The 15,161-nt window shown below is 43.8% G+C and overlaps 1 protein-coding gene across 1 annotated transcript in view; it reads right to left on the bottom strand.

Annotated features, from left to right (window-relative positions):
• LOC147915271 (uncharacterized) overlaps positions 1 to 15,161 on the bottom strand; it is a 31,487-nt gene that overhangs the window by 15,789 nt on the left and 537 nt on the right. The window contains exon 3 of the mRNA XM_087439402.1: positions 14,785 to 15,127. Coding sequence (XP_087295528.1) covers positions 14,785 to 15,127 — 343 coding nt within the window. The remainder of the gene's footprint in view (positions 1 to 14,784; positions 15,128 to 15,161) is intronic.

Genomic DNA, 15,161 nt, shown 5'->3' with positions numbered 1-15,161 from the left:
AACAACATGCGGGAGGTTGTTGGGGGGGGAACCAATGGCAGGGAAAAGCAAAGGAGACAGCAGAAGAGGAGGAAAAGGAAGCAGCAGGAAGCAAGAAAGGAAGGCAGAAAAGATGCCCATTGTTGGGTATGGCCAAATGTCCACAACAACTTCAGATGCCCCCATTACCACATCCCATAAGTCCTGACATCATGTCTTTTTTACCTTTGCATATTTACTGACAGAGTACTTCTATCTTCAGGGTGACACCTGGGATCAGATGATCTTAGCGACCTACTGCTAGAGAGTTACATACAATTCAGAAACATGAAAATGTTTACAGATGCTTTGACTGACTATAAATCCTTACATACATATGTATATATATATATATATATATATAAGTATGTGTGTGTGTGGGTGCACACGCGCACATGGGAACCACTAATGCATTAATGATTGGTGCAATCTAAAACTTCAAAAGAGCAATTCAGAAATAAGAATGTCTGGAAACCAAATAAGCCAAATATCCAAGGAATGGGTAAAAAGCTTCAAATCAACACTGTTTTGCAACTGATTTTTTTAAACTGCATGCATTTAAGACAGAGACTTGTAATGTTGCAAGAACACAACAGTGGCAGATGTCCTATCTCTTCCTGCAGGGTTCATCCATAGGCTGCTTTTCAATCTACTTGCAGGATGTCTATTCTGCTAAAATACATTTTTAAAAGTGAGGGATCTGCTTAAGTTTGTCTTATGTGAATGCAGATTAATCAGCATTCATTACTGACAAATCTTACTCCTCCTTCAAGAGCAAGTTCAATTAGTACATCAATCACGCATTTACTCTACAAACACTGGTTGTGCACCTACAACATGTGAGGCTCTGGGAACGCACAACTTAATAAGACAAATCCCTACCCTCGAGAAGCCCACAGAATACCACGTGAGACAGAAAGTTGAAATGCTACGGGATATGTGCATCCCTGGGGCATGGAAGAGGCACTAGACTCTGAAGGAGTCCGCTCGAAGCTAAAATGTGAAACCTTGGCTTTTCTTTTGACGGCTAACAAGCAATTCACCAGACAAAGTGGGAAGAGCCCTCTATGTTGAAGGAAAGGCAGAGGGAAAGTCACAGAAGGATGAACATCAACGGCCTGCTGTGAGAACGTGGGAGGAATGGCACAAGGCTGCTGGGGTCTTCCCCAGAAGTTTGGGTTGTATGTAAGGTGTGATATGTGCACTGCACGAGTGATAGCAACATGGCAGATGGCTTAAAGCAAAGGGAGACTGAAAGCAAAAGACGAGTTAGAGCTGACTTCAAAGGCCCAGGGAATAAGGGAGCTACCCTGAAGCTGCAGCCGTGAGGTGCTGGAGAAGAGAGACAGTGAGGAAGCAAGAGTGCCAGCAGGACTCATGTGGGAAGAAGGACTTTTTTGCAGTGCAGACTTTGTAAAGGGAGTATCTGCAGAGGGTGAGGAAACAGGAGAGTGCATGTGGGGTTTGAGAGGGAGTTTGCTGTCGTCGTTTAAAGAGGAGGTGATGAGATTTTGTGGTAGACAACTTAAATGTGTCCAGCAAGCACATTAAACCACTCATCTCTTCCACAGTGTTCCCTCTGTACTTGCATATACCTCCAGAATACAACTCATAAACTATTTGCAGGTATTATTTATTGACACAGTCAGTCACCCTGATTACAACAGAACCAAAGGATGGTGATGTTCTTACTCACTTTTCAGTCTTCAGCACCTGGCAGTGACTGGCACAGAGGAGGAACTAGGAGCATTTTCTGTGGACCACTTTTTCTCCATTCTATCAAAAACCACCTGAATATGATTTTTGAAGATCTATGTCTTCTCTCTCCATTCCTGTGTACAGAATATAGATGGGCATGACACCATCTATTAGTGCTTAATGAGGACATTTACCATGCCAGGTTTGGGTAGTCTCTCTAGATGACTATCTAAAAAAACTGAATTGCCAGATTATTAGAACTACAGTATTCATAAGAATTGAACCTCTTATAGTTTGATAAGGACCAATCTGCTCGCTTAATACCCTCTACGCAACTATAGAGCTGTCTGCTAAGGAAAAGAGTGAACAGTAATTCAGTACTACTACAAGAAATTTGACAATTGCACCACAGTACTCTTTTATTACTCTACTGGACAAGATCTCTATTAAACTCAAGTATGTGTATGAAGCTTTCAATATGATTGAACATATAGTAGCCCCTCAATATCTGCTAATCTTGTTTGTTAATCATAGTCTTTAATTCTTTCTAGGATTTGGAGAATGTTAAAAAAAGAAAAAAGAACTCAGCAGGACTTTAATGAAGGGGTATGTTTTAATTCTGGCATGACCAAGTAACCAGGTACCTGTATATCTAGAAACCCTCCAGATGGGTGATGTTCATGATCTTGAAAATCTCTAGCAAACTGCTCCATCAAGCTAAACTAAAATCAACTCTGGGAAGATAATGTGTTAGCAGTGATCCTTTGCTGGATTTTATTCATTTCCCTTCATACTAACACACTCCAACACTTATTAAAAGGCACATAGATAATTTATTAAAATAGCACATATAGATAATCTTGTTTGGTATATGCTAACAAACCTGCTTGGCAGGTTTTCCTTTAATACACCACTCCAGATGTTAGTCTCAGTAATTATGCCTGCCGTGATTCAGCTTTAGGAATAAAATACTGCTGCAACAATTCACTGTGTGTGTTTCTATGGACCATCTGCAAACATAAAGCCCACATAGTAAAGACAGCCCATGAACAAGCTCTGCATAGAAATGCGCATAAACAAAGACCCAGCAATAGGATGACCAGTGTGAACTGACAACTATAAAAACACAGAGATCTACTAGAAGTTTTCAAACGATTCTTTTTTTTTTTTTGGTGGGGAAGATTGGCCCTGAGCTGACATCTCTGCCTATCTTCTTCTATTTTGTATGTGGGATGCCACCACAGCATGGCTTGATGAGCAGTGCGTAGGTTCATGCCCGGGATCCAAACCTGCAAACCCTGGGTCGCCAAAGCAGAGTGCATGAACTTAACCACTATGCTACCAGGCGGGCCTCTCAAATGATTCTTATATAGTGCATTTGCACCTCTATAGCTACTGAAACATTTACACGTTCTTAGGCGTTACTATCCCAAAATATGCCAAATCCAATTAAAACAATTATCTGTGGTACAGATACAACAGACTATTGTACACAAAAAGAAATCTACCCTACAAACCTACTTCTTGGAAAATTAAAATTGATATTTGCAGTAAATTTTTAAGAGTGTTGTTAGAATCAGAAAAACATGAGATTGTTTTCATTATCTGAAAGCCTAATTTACAAAAAGACTTTTTTGCAATCCTATTAAAAAAATAAATCGAAATAGATCTCTAAGTGTCAGAACAATATGTTACAATGATTTGATTTAAAGAAAAACCCCTGAAAAGGCATATCTGATGTTACAAGGAATGCAGTTTTCTTGACTTTAAAATGAATCTACTTGGTGAGAAATAATCAAGCCAATCTTTTGGGATATTTAAATGATCAAGCTAAAAAGCCAATATTAACCATTAAAATGATTAAACTGATATTAAATGATTGCTGACATTAGAATATTGAAAGTATTAATAATGCTGTCAGTGTCATCAAGGCACTGATAATGAAACTTTTATAAGAACTAATTTTAAATTAAAGAGTTTAAGCAACATTTTTACCTATTTATCTTCAAAACCATCATGAGAACAATATCAATATTCCTGTCAAAACCCATGTGGTTCCCTGAAGGTATAAAGTGAAAACTACACTTTGACGGGAGGTTGGCTACAAATTTTGGGCCTTACCACTTGAACTACGTTAATAAGCAGTATGGTACCAAACACCACTATTCCTATTAACTTTCAGAAGTCAACAGTCAGAGCAGCTAATTCTATATAAAAGCCCCCTGAGTAGATAAAATCTAAACAAGAAATACCAAATAAATTGAAAATAACTCTACGTCAAAGTCAGACAAGGGCATTTTTAAAGCTTAAAATTATATGATCACGCATGGAAAGATCAAATAAACTATTGTAAAGCTACTGAATAGCACGTTGCTGAACGCACTCAAAACTTTCAGAAAAGACTGCAAGGCAGTGTACCCACCCCAACTGCTCCGGCACTTCCCATGTAAGCACTAAGTGCCACTGACTGGTACAGGTTGCAGCAGCACAAATAACTGTGTGACAGCTCATCTCTATGGCTGAAGGGAACCCATGGCACACACTTCATTGCCCTCCTATAAACAACCAACAACCAAAAGAGACAAAGTATTATCAAAACCAGTCTGACATTTAAAAATTATCTTTTTATATCAAGCATAACTCAAAGGACCTGGGACTCCTTTTTGGTTTGTATGTCTTGCTAAGAAATCTGACTGACATGATGAGCTCTGAGTCCCCATTTACAAGGGACGTTAGATAGCAGCAGCCTCTGAAGTGGGGCCGACGTGGGTTCAAACCCCCACTCGTCCATTTGTTAGCTGTTCCATCACAGTGGTCAGGTTGACCAAACTCTCTAAATCTCTGTTTCCCCATCTACAAAATGCTGACAACATCAACCCCTCCAGCTCAGGGCTACTGTCAGGATTAAAGGAGACGATGCTTAGGAAAAACTTAATGCAAGGGCTGTTCTCAGCAAGCCTTCAATAAAGCTTTGTTTCTGTTTCCTTTTTTCTAAGGGTTTTTTTAACACCAATTTTTAACATACTGTTTTAAACATTTATTCTGACCTTTAAAACTTACCCCATTCTATGAAAAAGCTATAACCTTTCATGAATACCTTCTTATAGCCTGTTCCTTTTCTTTACATTTAATGCTGTTGTGGAAAAGGAGTTTCCTATGCTTGCTACTGTTAACTGTCCACAACTGATCAAACTTCAAGTGTTTCCAAAGCATTCTTCTTTATGAGGAAGAATCATCATTACAAACCATCAGCCATTTCTTACGACACTTCACTCAATGGAAAATGATAGCCAGGTGTCAGGAGGACTTCACCCTATGCCGAGCTGGGTACGAGGGCTCCCGGTGGGCCAGGTATCTGGGGCACTCACGTGCCATGTGCTGAGCTGGATCAAATGGCTGGATTGGCCAATGAGTTAACCAATGATGGTTCTGACCTTGATCCTGTCTTGGATATCCTGTCTGTGGTGAGATGATGCCCTTCCCCTGCATAAAATCCAAATTCCTTGTCTGGGCTTAAGGGCTCTGCATGTTCTGGTGTGTGCCTAACTCACTGAGTTCAACCCAAACTCTTATTCTCCTGGGTTACCTGCTCCTTTGGTCTTTGTCCTATTCGCAGGACATGCAAGCCTGTGCCCTCCCTGTGCTGAGCTGGGTCAGGCGACTCACATTTAATCAGGTGTCTGGAAGACTTATTCGTCCTGTACTGAGGTGGATCAGAGACCCCTCAGTTGGCTGGGTGTCAGGAGGACTCATTCTCCCTGTGCTGAGTCAGGGGGCTCGTATTTGGAACACTCATTCACCCTATGCTGCAGTGGATCAGAGGGCTCCCAGTTGAGCTCAAGGAGTTAGGCACAAACCAGAACATGTAAAGCCAGCCCTTATCCCAGATGAGGAATTTGAATTTTATGCATAGAAAGAATATCTGACCACAGTTAACATCTATGTCAGGATCAAGCTCAGAACCATCACTGGCCATCTAACTTAACTCACTGGCCAGTCCAGCTCAGCACAGGGCAATGGACTCTCCCAAACAGTAGGCCAACCAGGAGTGCTCTGATCCAGCGCATCACAGAGCGAACGAGTCCCCTACATTAGGCTGATTGGGAGCCCTCTAATCTAGTTCAGCAGCTGGTGAACCAGTCCCCCAGACACCTAGCCAAATGCAAGTCCCCTGACCCAGCTCAGCACAGGGAGGGTGCAGGTTTGTATGTGCTGCGTATACGATAAAGGCCAAAGGAGCAGGTAATCTAGGAGAAGCAGTTTGAGTTGAACTCATGAGTTAGGCACAAGCGGGAACATACAGAGCCCTTAAGCTCAGACGAGGACTTTGGATTTTATGCAAGGGAAGGGCATAATCTGACCACAGTCGACATCTATGTCAGGATTGAGCTCAGAACCATCATTGGCCACTTAACTTAACCACTGGCGAGTCCAGCCATCCAATTCCAGCTCAGCATAGGATGAATGAGTCCTCTGGACACGCAGCCAACCTGGAGCTCTCTTTGTCCTATATGCAGGACATGCAAACCTGCACCCTCCAAGGTTCCAGGCACCCCCTCCCAGGAGATGGTCCCCTTCAGCTCCAGGGACTATGGGCTGGAGCTCAGGTGAGGTGTGGATCCCAATGAGCTGGACCTGCTTGCAGCTCAGGCTGAGGTGGAGGTGGAGAGCCTGGGGCAGTGCTCTAGGCACGTGCGCTCCTAGCAACCAGGCCTAAACATAGGAGAATCATCAAGAAGCCTGTGTCTTGGAGGAAAGGTGAGCTTGAGGGGACCTGGACAGTGTCTGAGCCGTCTGGAGGGCTGCTGGTTTCAGAAGCCACTGGGGCGGGTGGTAGACTGCAGTTTACTGGGACCTGAGGAAAGTGGCTCAGAGCTGGCGTCAATGTGATAAATGTTGGTGTCAGACCAGGAGGAGGTGCGGTTTGAGGAGCAACATTTGGTGAAGGTCTGAAGTGGGGGTAGACACTATGTGGGACCTGAACCTCTGGGCCAGCCTTCTCATAGCCAGAGGCAGCATTTCACACTTGTTTCCTTTCACCTGGGGACCCCAGGTCTCCTGCACTGGGCAGGGTCTGAGGGGCAGAGATCAGAGGGCACAGAGTATACTTGTGTGGTCCCAACATTGGGTATGTCCTCTGCTCAGCTGCTCAGATCCAGCTCACCTGCACTCTGGGTCCCTGGACACAGCAGCCTCCTGGAGGCCAGAGGGGCCTTGAGTTTGGGGGTGTGATCCCGAGCTGCTCACCTCTTCCGAGCCCCTAGTTCCTTCATCTGTAAAATGTGGACAACTCAGACAGGGATGGGATGAGGTGAGCAGGAGGCAGGAGATGGCAGGAATTTGGGAAAGGGGGGTCAGGGGCAAGGGACTGATGGAGTCCCAGGGAGGAGGGGAGGGAGGGAAGATCCACTGGGGGCCAGCTCCTTGTCCTGGCCCTTCCTTCCTCAAGGCAGAACATCAGCTCTGGGAGGAGATCATCCTGGGTGCTGCCTCTGCTCTACAGCTGGCCTTCCCCAGAGGCATGTATCCATGTGCAACAGGAGGTGTTTGCCACTGCACAGACACCTGTTTGCTCAGCAAGTAGATAATCAAGGGCTCTATGATTACCTAAAACGACCTCGGCCAGTGAGATAAGCAACCATAGCTGAACTGAACTTGCTTTGGATGTGGAGTCGGCCAATTCTTCTAGTGTCAGGGAGAGGTTTTGACCACTGAGCCGGTTTTGAATTGAGTCTTGATGATCCCATGATAAACTATATCCTTACGAATAGAATAAAGCTCCCACGTGGGTTACTCCCTTGCTCCTGAGTCGTCTTTGCCAGGAGGTACTCCTGAGAACCACTATGCTAAGAACGAGCTGACTATCTGTTAGGTTCTAGGGGCTCAGCCCTCCCTGATCTCCTTCTTGGAGTCTAACTTGGTTCCTGGGACTGGACAGTCACTGAGGCAGTAGTGCTGTTGTGCCCAGGACTGGGACCCCCCCCCCCCCAAATCTCTTCGCAGTGCTGCTTTCCTACAACTGTCTGCTGTAGGCAAAGAGTGCTGCCGCTACGCATAGCAATACGAATGCTGACCAAAGACATGCCTGGCTTCCACAGAAAGAGCTGCCATAAATTTTCCTCCATCATTCCCAACATTGGGTGGGTGCTCTGCTCTTGACAGCTGCCAGAGTTCTGCCAAAGCATACCACACCCTGCAAACCCACCCTGATGCAGATGGCCCAGTCTCTGTCCTGGAGTCACTTGGGCCAACATTTGCAGGAGGATGCATTTCCCATATCTCTAGGGAGTGAGTCTCCGCCTTGCTCTTTCTCCTCTATAGGCCTGTGTAGGTGCCTTCCTAAAACTAAAGCCTACCTGAATTACTGTAACACCCCCCCTCCCATACACAGGTACCTGTAATCTTCAAATGTGCCCATATGCTGTAATTGGTATTGATCTCCATCCAACATATCGATGTGACAAGAGGAGCCCCTCCCCTCTCTGGTATTCTTCGCCCAAATACATAACCCCAGTCTACTCAGGAAAACATCAGGCAAACCTAAATGGAAGGACAGTCTCCAAAACCCCTGACCAGTAATCCTCACCACTGTCAAGGTTATGGGAAACAAGGAAAGTCTGAGAAACTGCCACAGACCAGAACAGACCAAGGAGACATGATGACTAAATGCAATATGGCATCCTGGATGGGATTCTGGAACAGAAAAAGGACATTAATAAAAAAACTAGGGAAATCCAAATGAAGTCTGGAGTTTAGTTAATAGTAATGCGCCAGTGTTGGCTTCTTAAGTTTTGACAAATATACCACAGTAGTAGTAAAATGTTAACATTAGGGGAACTGAGTAAGAGGTACACAGGAATTCTCTGTACTATCTTTGCAACTTTTCTGTAAATCTAAAATTATCTCAAAATAAAAAGGTTATTAAAAAAATACTATATTTGAAAACAGGCAATATTTTCCTCAAAGTTTTAAACACATATCTGGGAGAGGATAGTTTCTTTTTTTCTACTTAGCCAACAGGAAGTAAATGGGAAATAAAATATCGCTCCAAAGATGCTCTTACGAAAGTGGGATGGGAACTGCTGCCATTTTACAGAACCTATGATGCAGGAAAGTGGTTCTGACCTTACAATAAAACAGGCAGAGTGCGACTCATCATCTCTTATCAACATACAGTCCTTGGTAGATCAATGATTTTTTTTCATCTAAAGTTGAGTCAAAACTCAGTGAGGCTATTGGCTTCCTAACAAAATCCCAACTTATTTAAGTACCAATATCTGTATATGACTAAATTCTTTCCACTGTTTGCCTTTGCATAAGGCAGAGATACAGATATAAAATCACAAATGCATTATTCCAAAATTTCTCCCAAAAATGTCTTTGGCCACTCCCACACAACCCAACACAAGTGGAAGTTTGTGGGAGAGTAAATTGGAGTCTAAAGCGACAGCAATCTTAACTGATCATGGCTAAAATATCTTAATTTTGCAAATGACCATCTGAACATATCATTAAAGCCCCTCCCAGGGGCCTAGAAGGGGCCTGTGTAAATGTGTGGGCTTAGAGTTGAAGCTGCATTAGCTTCACAGTAAATTTTATTTTCTCTTCTTTAATGATTAGAACTATTTATGTTCACATCACCCATGGAAACTTGAACGCTGCTTACACATAGTAGGAACTCAATGCGTGTTTTTAAAATTGAATTAACCCCACATCTCTGGACACACTGTTCAAATGGAATAATTCTTACCTATTACTGTAACTGATAAGGCATCTCACCAATCCCTAACACCATCATTCACCCCCAGCCTCCATCCTGGACACATAAACATCTACCTCAAATGTTCCTTTCATTCAACGGTCAGGAAGCAAACACTCAAGACATATACCAAGAGTGAACAAAAATTAATGTTTTTAAACATGTTTACACGATTTCACCCTTCTCCACAAATATTCTCTCTTTAAAATCAAATAGGATATTATTCCAAGACCCTTTTGCCCACCAAATTAGCATGAACCTTGCTGAGAAGCTTGACTGTTCATATGTTCTTTTCAAATCCCAAAGGAAGCCTGAATGTGATCTATACCAAGGGATCCTTTTATTACCAGGCAAGCAGGCTCTCACTGTTTCCCAGGAAAACCTACTACAAATCTTAAGATTATTTTATTTATTTTTTTTATGAGGAAGATTAGCCCTGAGCTAAGATCTATTGCCAATCCTCCTCTTTTAGCTGAGGAAGATTGACCCTGGACTAACATCTGTGCCCATCTTCCTCTACTTTATATGTAGGAAGACTGCCACAACACGGCTTGATAAGTGGTGCATAGGTCTGCACCTGGGATACGAACCTGCGAACCCCGGGCCACCAAAGCGGAGAGTGTGAACTTAACCACTACGCGACAGGGCCAGCCCCTTAAGATTATTTTAAATCGAGGGGCCGGCCCCGTGGCTTAGCGGTTAAGCATGCACGCTCCGCTACTGGCGGCCCAGGTTCAGATCCCGGGTGCAAACTGACGCACCGCTTGTCTGACTATGCTGAGGTGACGTGCTACATACAGCAACTAGAAGGATGTGCAACTATGACATACAACTATCTACTGGAGCTTTGGGGAGAAAAAGGGGAAAAAAAGGAGTAGGACTGGCAATAGATGTTAGCTCAGGGCCAGTCTTCCTTAGCAAAAAGAGGAGGATTGGCATGGATGTTAGCTCAGGGCTGATATTCCTCACACACACACACACACAAAGATTATTTTAAATCCCGATGTGGTCACAATGTTTTACACATTATACAACTAAAGCTAAAGGCACATCAAAAATTTTGAAACCAAAATCTGAAATAAGTTATTTTTTTCAGATGCGTATTTGAGGCCTCAGAGGCTGCTGAGACCACGTACTTGTTCTAAACTTCTATAATACTACTGTTATTAATAATTCTTTGTGGCATATCAGAAAAAAAATGTCCTAATCTTGTGAAGATCTGGAATATAACCTAAATTCCATCAATGACTACTTTCTAAAGACTGTGTATACCAAAAGGTGTTCTAAACGCCAGTTAGGTGCACTGGTGACAAATAGCAGGTTGTATATCAAGAGCCTGAGTGTCTTTAACTTGTTAGTTAAAGCTGTGAAAGTGAAAAATTCATCAACCTGTATATATCCAAACAATAAGGTCGTATTATGACTACAAATGCATAAACATTGGGGAAAATAAAAATTTTAAGTAAGCCACCTAGGAAGAATCATAAGCCCTCGTGCTTCTAAGCAACATATCCTCCTGTCATCACAGAAATACTTCATAAAATATACTGCTCGTTTTAAGACCCTAATTCATAATTTAATCATTTTTACTCTTAAGATATCTTCTAAAGAACCAATTTTTCCTTTTTCTTAAATTTATCTCCTTCAGCGCTATATCACACTGCTGTCATGGCCACGTTAGTATACGGCTCTAAGTTACATCTGAATGCTAGATGAATTACTTGTTCTTCATTGTTTTCTTCCAATACTGGTCTCATTTCCATGCTTCCCACACCTTTCATCATTTTTCTATTTCTTTTATAATGTATTTCTAATTTTTTAATTCAAACAATCCTGAACACTCTGAGTGTATCAATACTGTTAAAAGTAAACAAGAACTAAAATCAATTACTACTACATTCAACCCCAAAAGGAGTCAAGAAAGCGTGAGGCGCTTTTTCTTTCTATGGGACTAAATGGAGGTTTACTATTGACAGTGGTAAGAATCAATACCACCTGTTTTTATTCAACTCAACAGCAGAGGGAACAGTGGCCAACTGAAAGATTCACTGGCTTGAAGATGACAGCCAGGATCCCCTTCTCCACACTGAACACAATCCTGGGCACCACCCATCATCTGCTAGACCAGTGGTTCTCAACAGGGAACAATTTTGCCCCCCAGGGGGCATGTGGCCAAGACTGGAGACTTTTTTTATTGTCATGACTGAAAGAGGGGGCAGGTGGTTACTGGTATCTAGTGGGTAGAGATCAGGGATGCTGCTAAACATCCTTTGCAGGCACAGGACAGCCCCCACAACAAAGAATTATTCAGCCAAAAATGTCAATAGTGCCGAGGCAGAGAAACTCTGACCTAGATATTGTCCCAATTCTCAGTAAAAATACAGAACAGCTGGACCAAAGGCACCATGGTGGTGTGAAAGGATCACAAGATTAGGGGAGGAAGGGAACTAAATTTACCAGGGACTTGGTAGTGAAACTGACGACAAAGGAGTTCAAGTTTCCCTGGATGAGGATGAAACTGTGCCTGTACCCACAAGGTTAACATGGGAAACAAAGTAACCAAAGTCTGGAACCTCGAGCTTGTCTTGCAGAACAGCAGGAAGACTGTTGATAAGACAGTAACTTTCTGACAGACCTCCGCCTAACTAAGCATTCCAGAGGAGCAATGAGAAGCTAAAATGACCGATTGTAAGCTTCATACATCATAAGAAATATGAAAGTTACCCCTGCGCAAAAGACTCTCAGGACTTCAGCCCCTAAGGCCACATGCTCTCCCTCCCCGCCTTAGTCTCACAATGTGCTTTGGAAAAAATGCTTAGAATTGCATGTAGGCAAACTAATCTCTAACCGGTAGAAAGAACAATTTGTTAGCAGAAAATTTATGTCCTCTGCCCAAACTGTTCCTTCTGTCCCAGACAAAGAAGTAACTGAGGTTTTCTTAGATTCCTCAGGAATGTTGCATTCAACAGATCTGCTATGGAGAAGTGCCCAACATTCTGCGGTCATCCATCACCTGACATTTCTGAGCCTCCTCCCCAATCCTGTTTGCCTTTTATAAGTCATTTCCAGATCAGTTCTCCTCTGAGATGGGTTTTTTAGGACCAGAGTCTGCCATCTTCTGATATGCTAGCTTATTAAAATTCTTTCTCTACCACCTGCTTGGCCTTTTATCTTGCAGCGAGCAGATCGAGCCCTTGCTCGGTAGGTATCACTACCTACAAAGCCTTGCGTTAGTCACTTTACATACACCGTCTCACTTAAACCTCTATCCCATGAACAAAGTGATCTATTCTCATCTTACAGAGGAGAAGGCTGGACTCAGGGAGGTTAAGAAACTTACTCAAGGTCACTCAGCTAGAAAGTGGAGATATCATGATCTGAATTCAAACCAAATCTGTTTCATTTCACAATACTGGACTACAAAGCCTAGAGGTTAAAAGATCTGGACTTGATTCAAAGAGTTACCAATAGGAATTTGAGTAAGTCACTTAACTTTCCTAAACCTCCATTTAGAAAATAAGTCAATGGATAACGTGTGAAAATATAAATGCTGTTGATTGCCAACAACATATAATCATATAACCCTACAATGAGACACAAACGCTTCTTAGAAGGGAGGCATCACGATTACCATTTTTCCTTAAAAACAGAATTTATACAAGTGTGCACAATACCAAATTATACAGCATTTTTAAGAATCAAGATTAAACGTTCAAAAGACATTGCACTTTCCACAGCCATGAAACTACTCTTAAATTCTAGGAGGAAATAAACTAATACAAAAATATTTTAAAGATTTTATTTATTTTTCCCCCAAAGCCCCAGTACATAGTTGTCTGTCATAGCTGCACATCCTTCTAGTTGCTGTATGTGGGACGCGGCCTCAGCATGGCTGGAGGAGCGGTGCCTCGGTGCGCACCCAGGATCCGAACCCGGGCTGCCGGCAGCGGAGCGCACGCACCTAACCGCTAAGCCACGGGGCCGGCCCCAAAAATATTTTAATATGAACTTCCCAAAGATTTTTAATCAACCAGCCCTAAAATGCTCAAGACTATATCAACAACTTTGATTGGACTCTCTCCACAACTGGAAGCAGAGGTCATGAGCAGAAATAAGGAGGAGAAGGATGGATTACAAATCCATTACTGCTGCTGAGGAAACTACTATTTTCCGCATAAAGATAGTGTATTACATCTAGGTCAACATACTAACGAGGCAAAAAAATAATTCATTTCAACATAAGGTTCTGATTTTTAAAAAAACTACCACCAGAATCCATCAGTCTTTGACAACTAAACTACCAGGAAGTCCACAAACATAACTTAAACTACACTCTTCCGGGATTAAGTTCAAGAGAATGTAAACTGGGGTTTGTGCCTTCTGGAAATCACCACCACCAATGCTGCTTCTAAAAGCAAATTGCACACAACCATTTTTCCCCTTGAAACACTAGATCTCAAGGCATGGCTTTGCTGTATTTTATAAATGTATCTTTTCATATCATACTAATATATTGTAAATAAATTAGAATTCCAAGTATTTCCCACTAATATTAATTCTGAGTTTAAAACCAACAAATGCATCAAACTAAAACACTGTTTGAAATTAAATAATTTTAAAAGAGTCATCAAAGGCTGGCTTTAAATAAATAAAAATGCTAAAATTTGTTTACTTGACACTAAAAGTAAATGTTTTGGTGGAAGTGAAAGAATTGATAACATAATCTTGAATGTTCTTTATTTCAACCAATTTACATAAGGATTTTCATTAAACGTCATTTTACTGACTAGTTCTGAATTGCATCTTTCACCTTAAGCATTTTTACCCTTCCATCAACTTTGAAATACTGAGGGAGGATTGTTTTTCTGTTTTCAGAGCTTACCACGAAAAGGACCCAACCCATCCCATTTCCCCAACAAGCCGCGGGCAGCCGTCCCGTGACAGTCTGTACAATCACCAGCACTCCCGGCCCAGGCCCACTCGGACGCCCTCCTCACAGTCCCTCTTTCCGCCGCTGCCCCCCCCCCGCCACGCTCTCACCTACGTGGACCCCGCTCAGCCGCAGCGCCAGCACCGCCCTCCCCCGCGGGCCCAGGCCGGCTCCTCCCGGGTCTCTGGTGGGAGGCTGGGGGAACGGCTTGGGCTGAAGCACCTGGAGCGGGGGGCGGGGCGGGTAGCTTTGGCTGGGGTTCTCCCGTGGGAGATAGGGGGTCGCGGGGTGAAAGGACCGGGCCCCAGGCCTGCGAGGGAAAAAAAAAGGAAGCCGCGGCGGGGGTCCTCCCGTGGGGGACGCGGGGCGGCGGCCTAACCTGCGGCGGGGGCGGCTCTCCCGCGTCGGGGTGAGGGCGCCCTCCCTCAGGACGAGGATGTGCGCGGCGGAGCGCTCACGGCTCAGGCCTGCTCCTCGTTGATGGGCGGGTCGTAGAGCCGCGGTTTCTCCCCCAAGCTCAGGGCAGCCGCGACCCCCATCTCGTCCTCCGGCTGAGCCACCCCCCGTCTCTTCAGCTCTGCAGCACCGTCTCCGCACCGCCGCCTCCTCCTCATCCCTGGAACCGCCCCGCCCAACCTGGCCGCGCGCGCCGCCGCGGGGGACCAGGTGAGGACGAGACCTGGGCCCAGGCGGCCGTGGGCAAGCGGAGGACAGCAACGATGCTGACCAGGACGCCGGCGCCACCAGCCCTTAGCA

The sequence above is a fragment of the Ceratotherium simum genome, chromosome 14 (genome assembly GCF_057802395.1).
Source record: "Ceratotherium simum simum isolate JZ-2026a chromosome 14, ASM5780239v1, whole genome shotgun sequence".
In the NCBI taxonomy this organism is placed as follows: Eukaryota; Metazoa; Chordata; class Mammalia; order Perissodactyla; family Rhinocerotidae; genus Ceratotherium; species Ceratotherium simum.
This window is presented reverse-complemented; position numbering and strand designations above follow the sequence as displayed.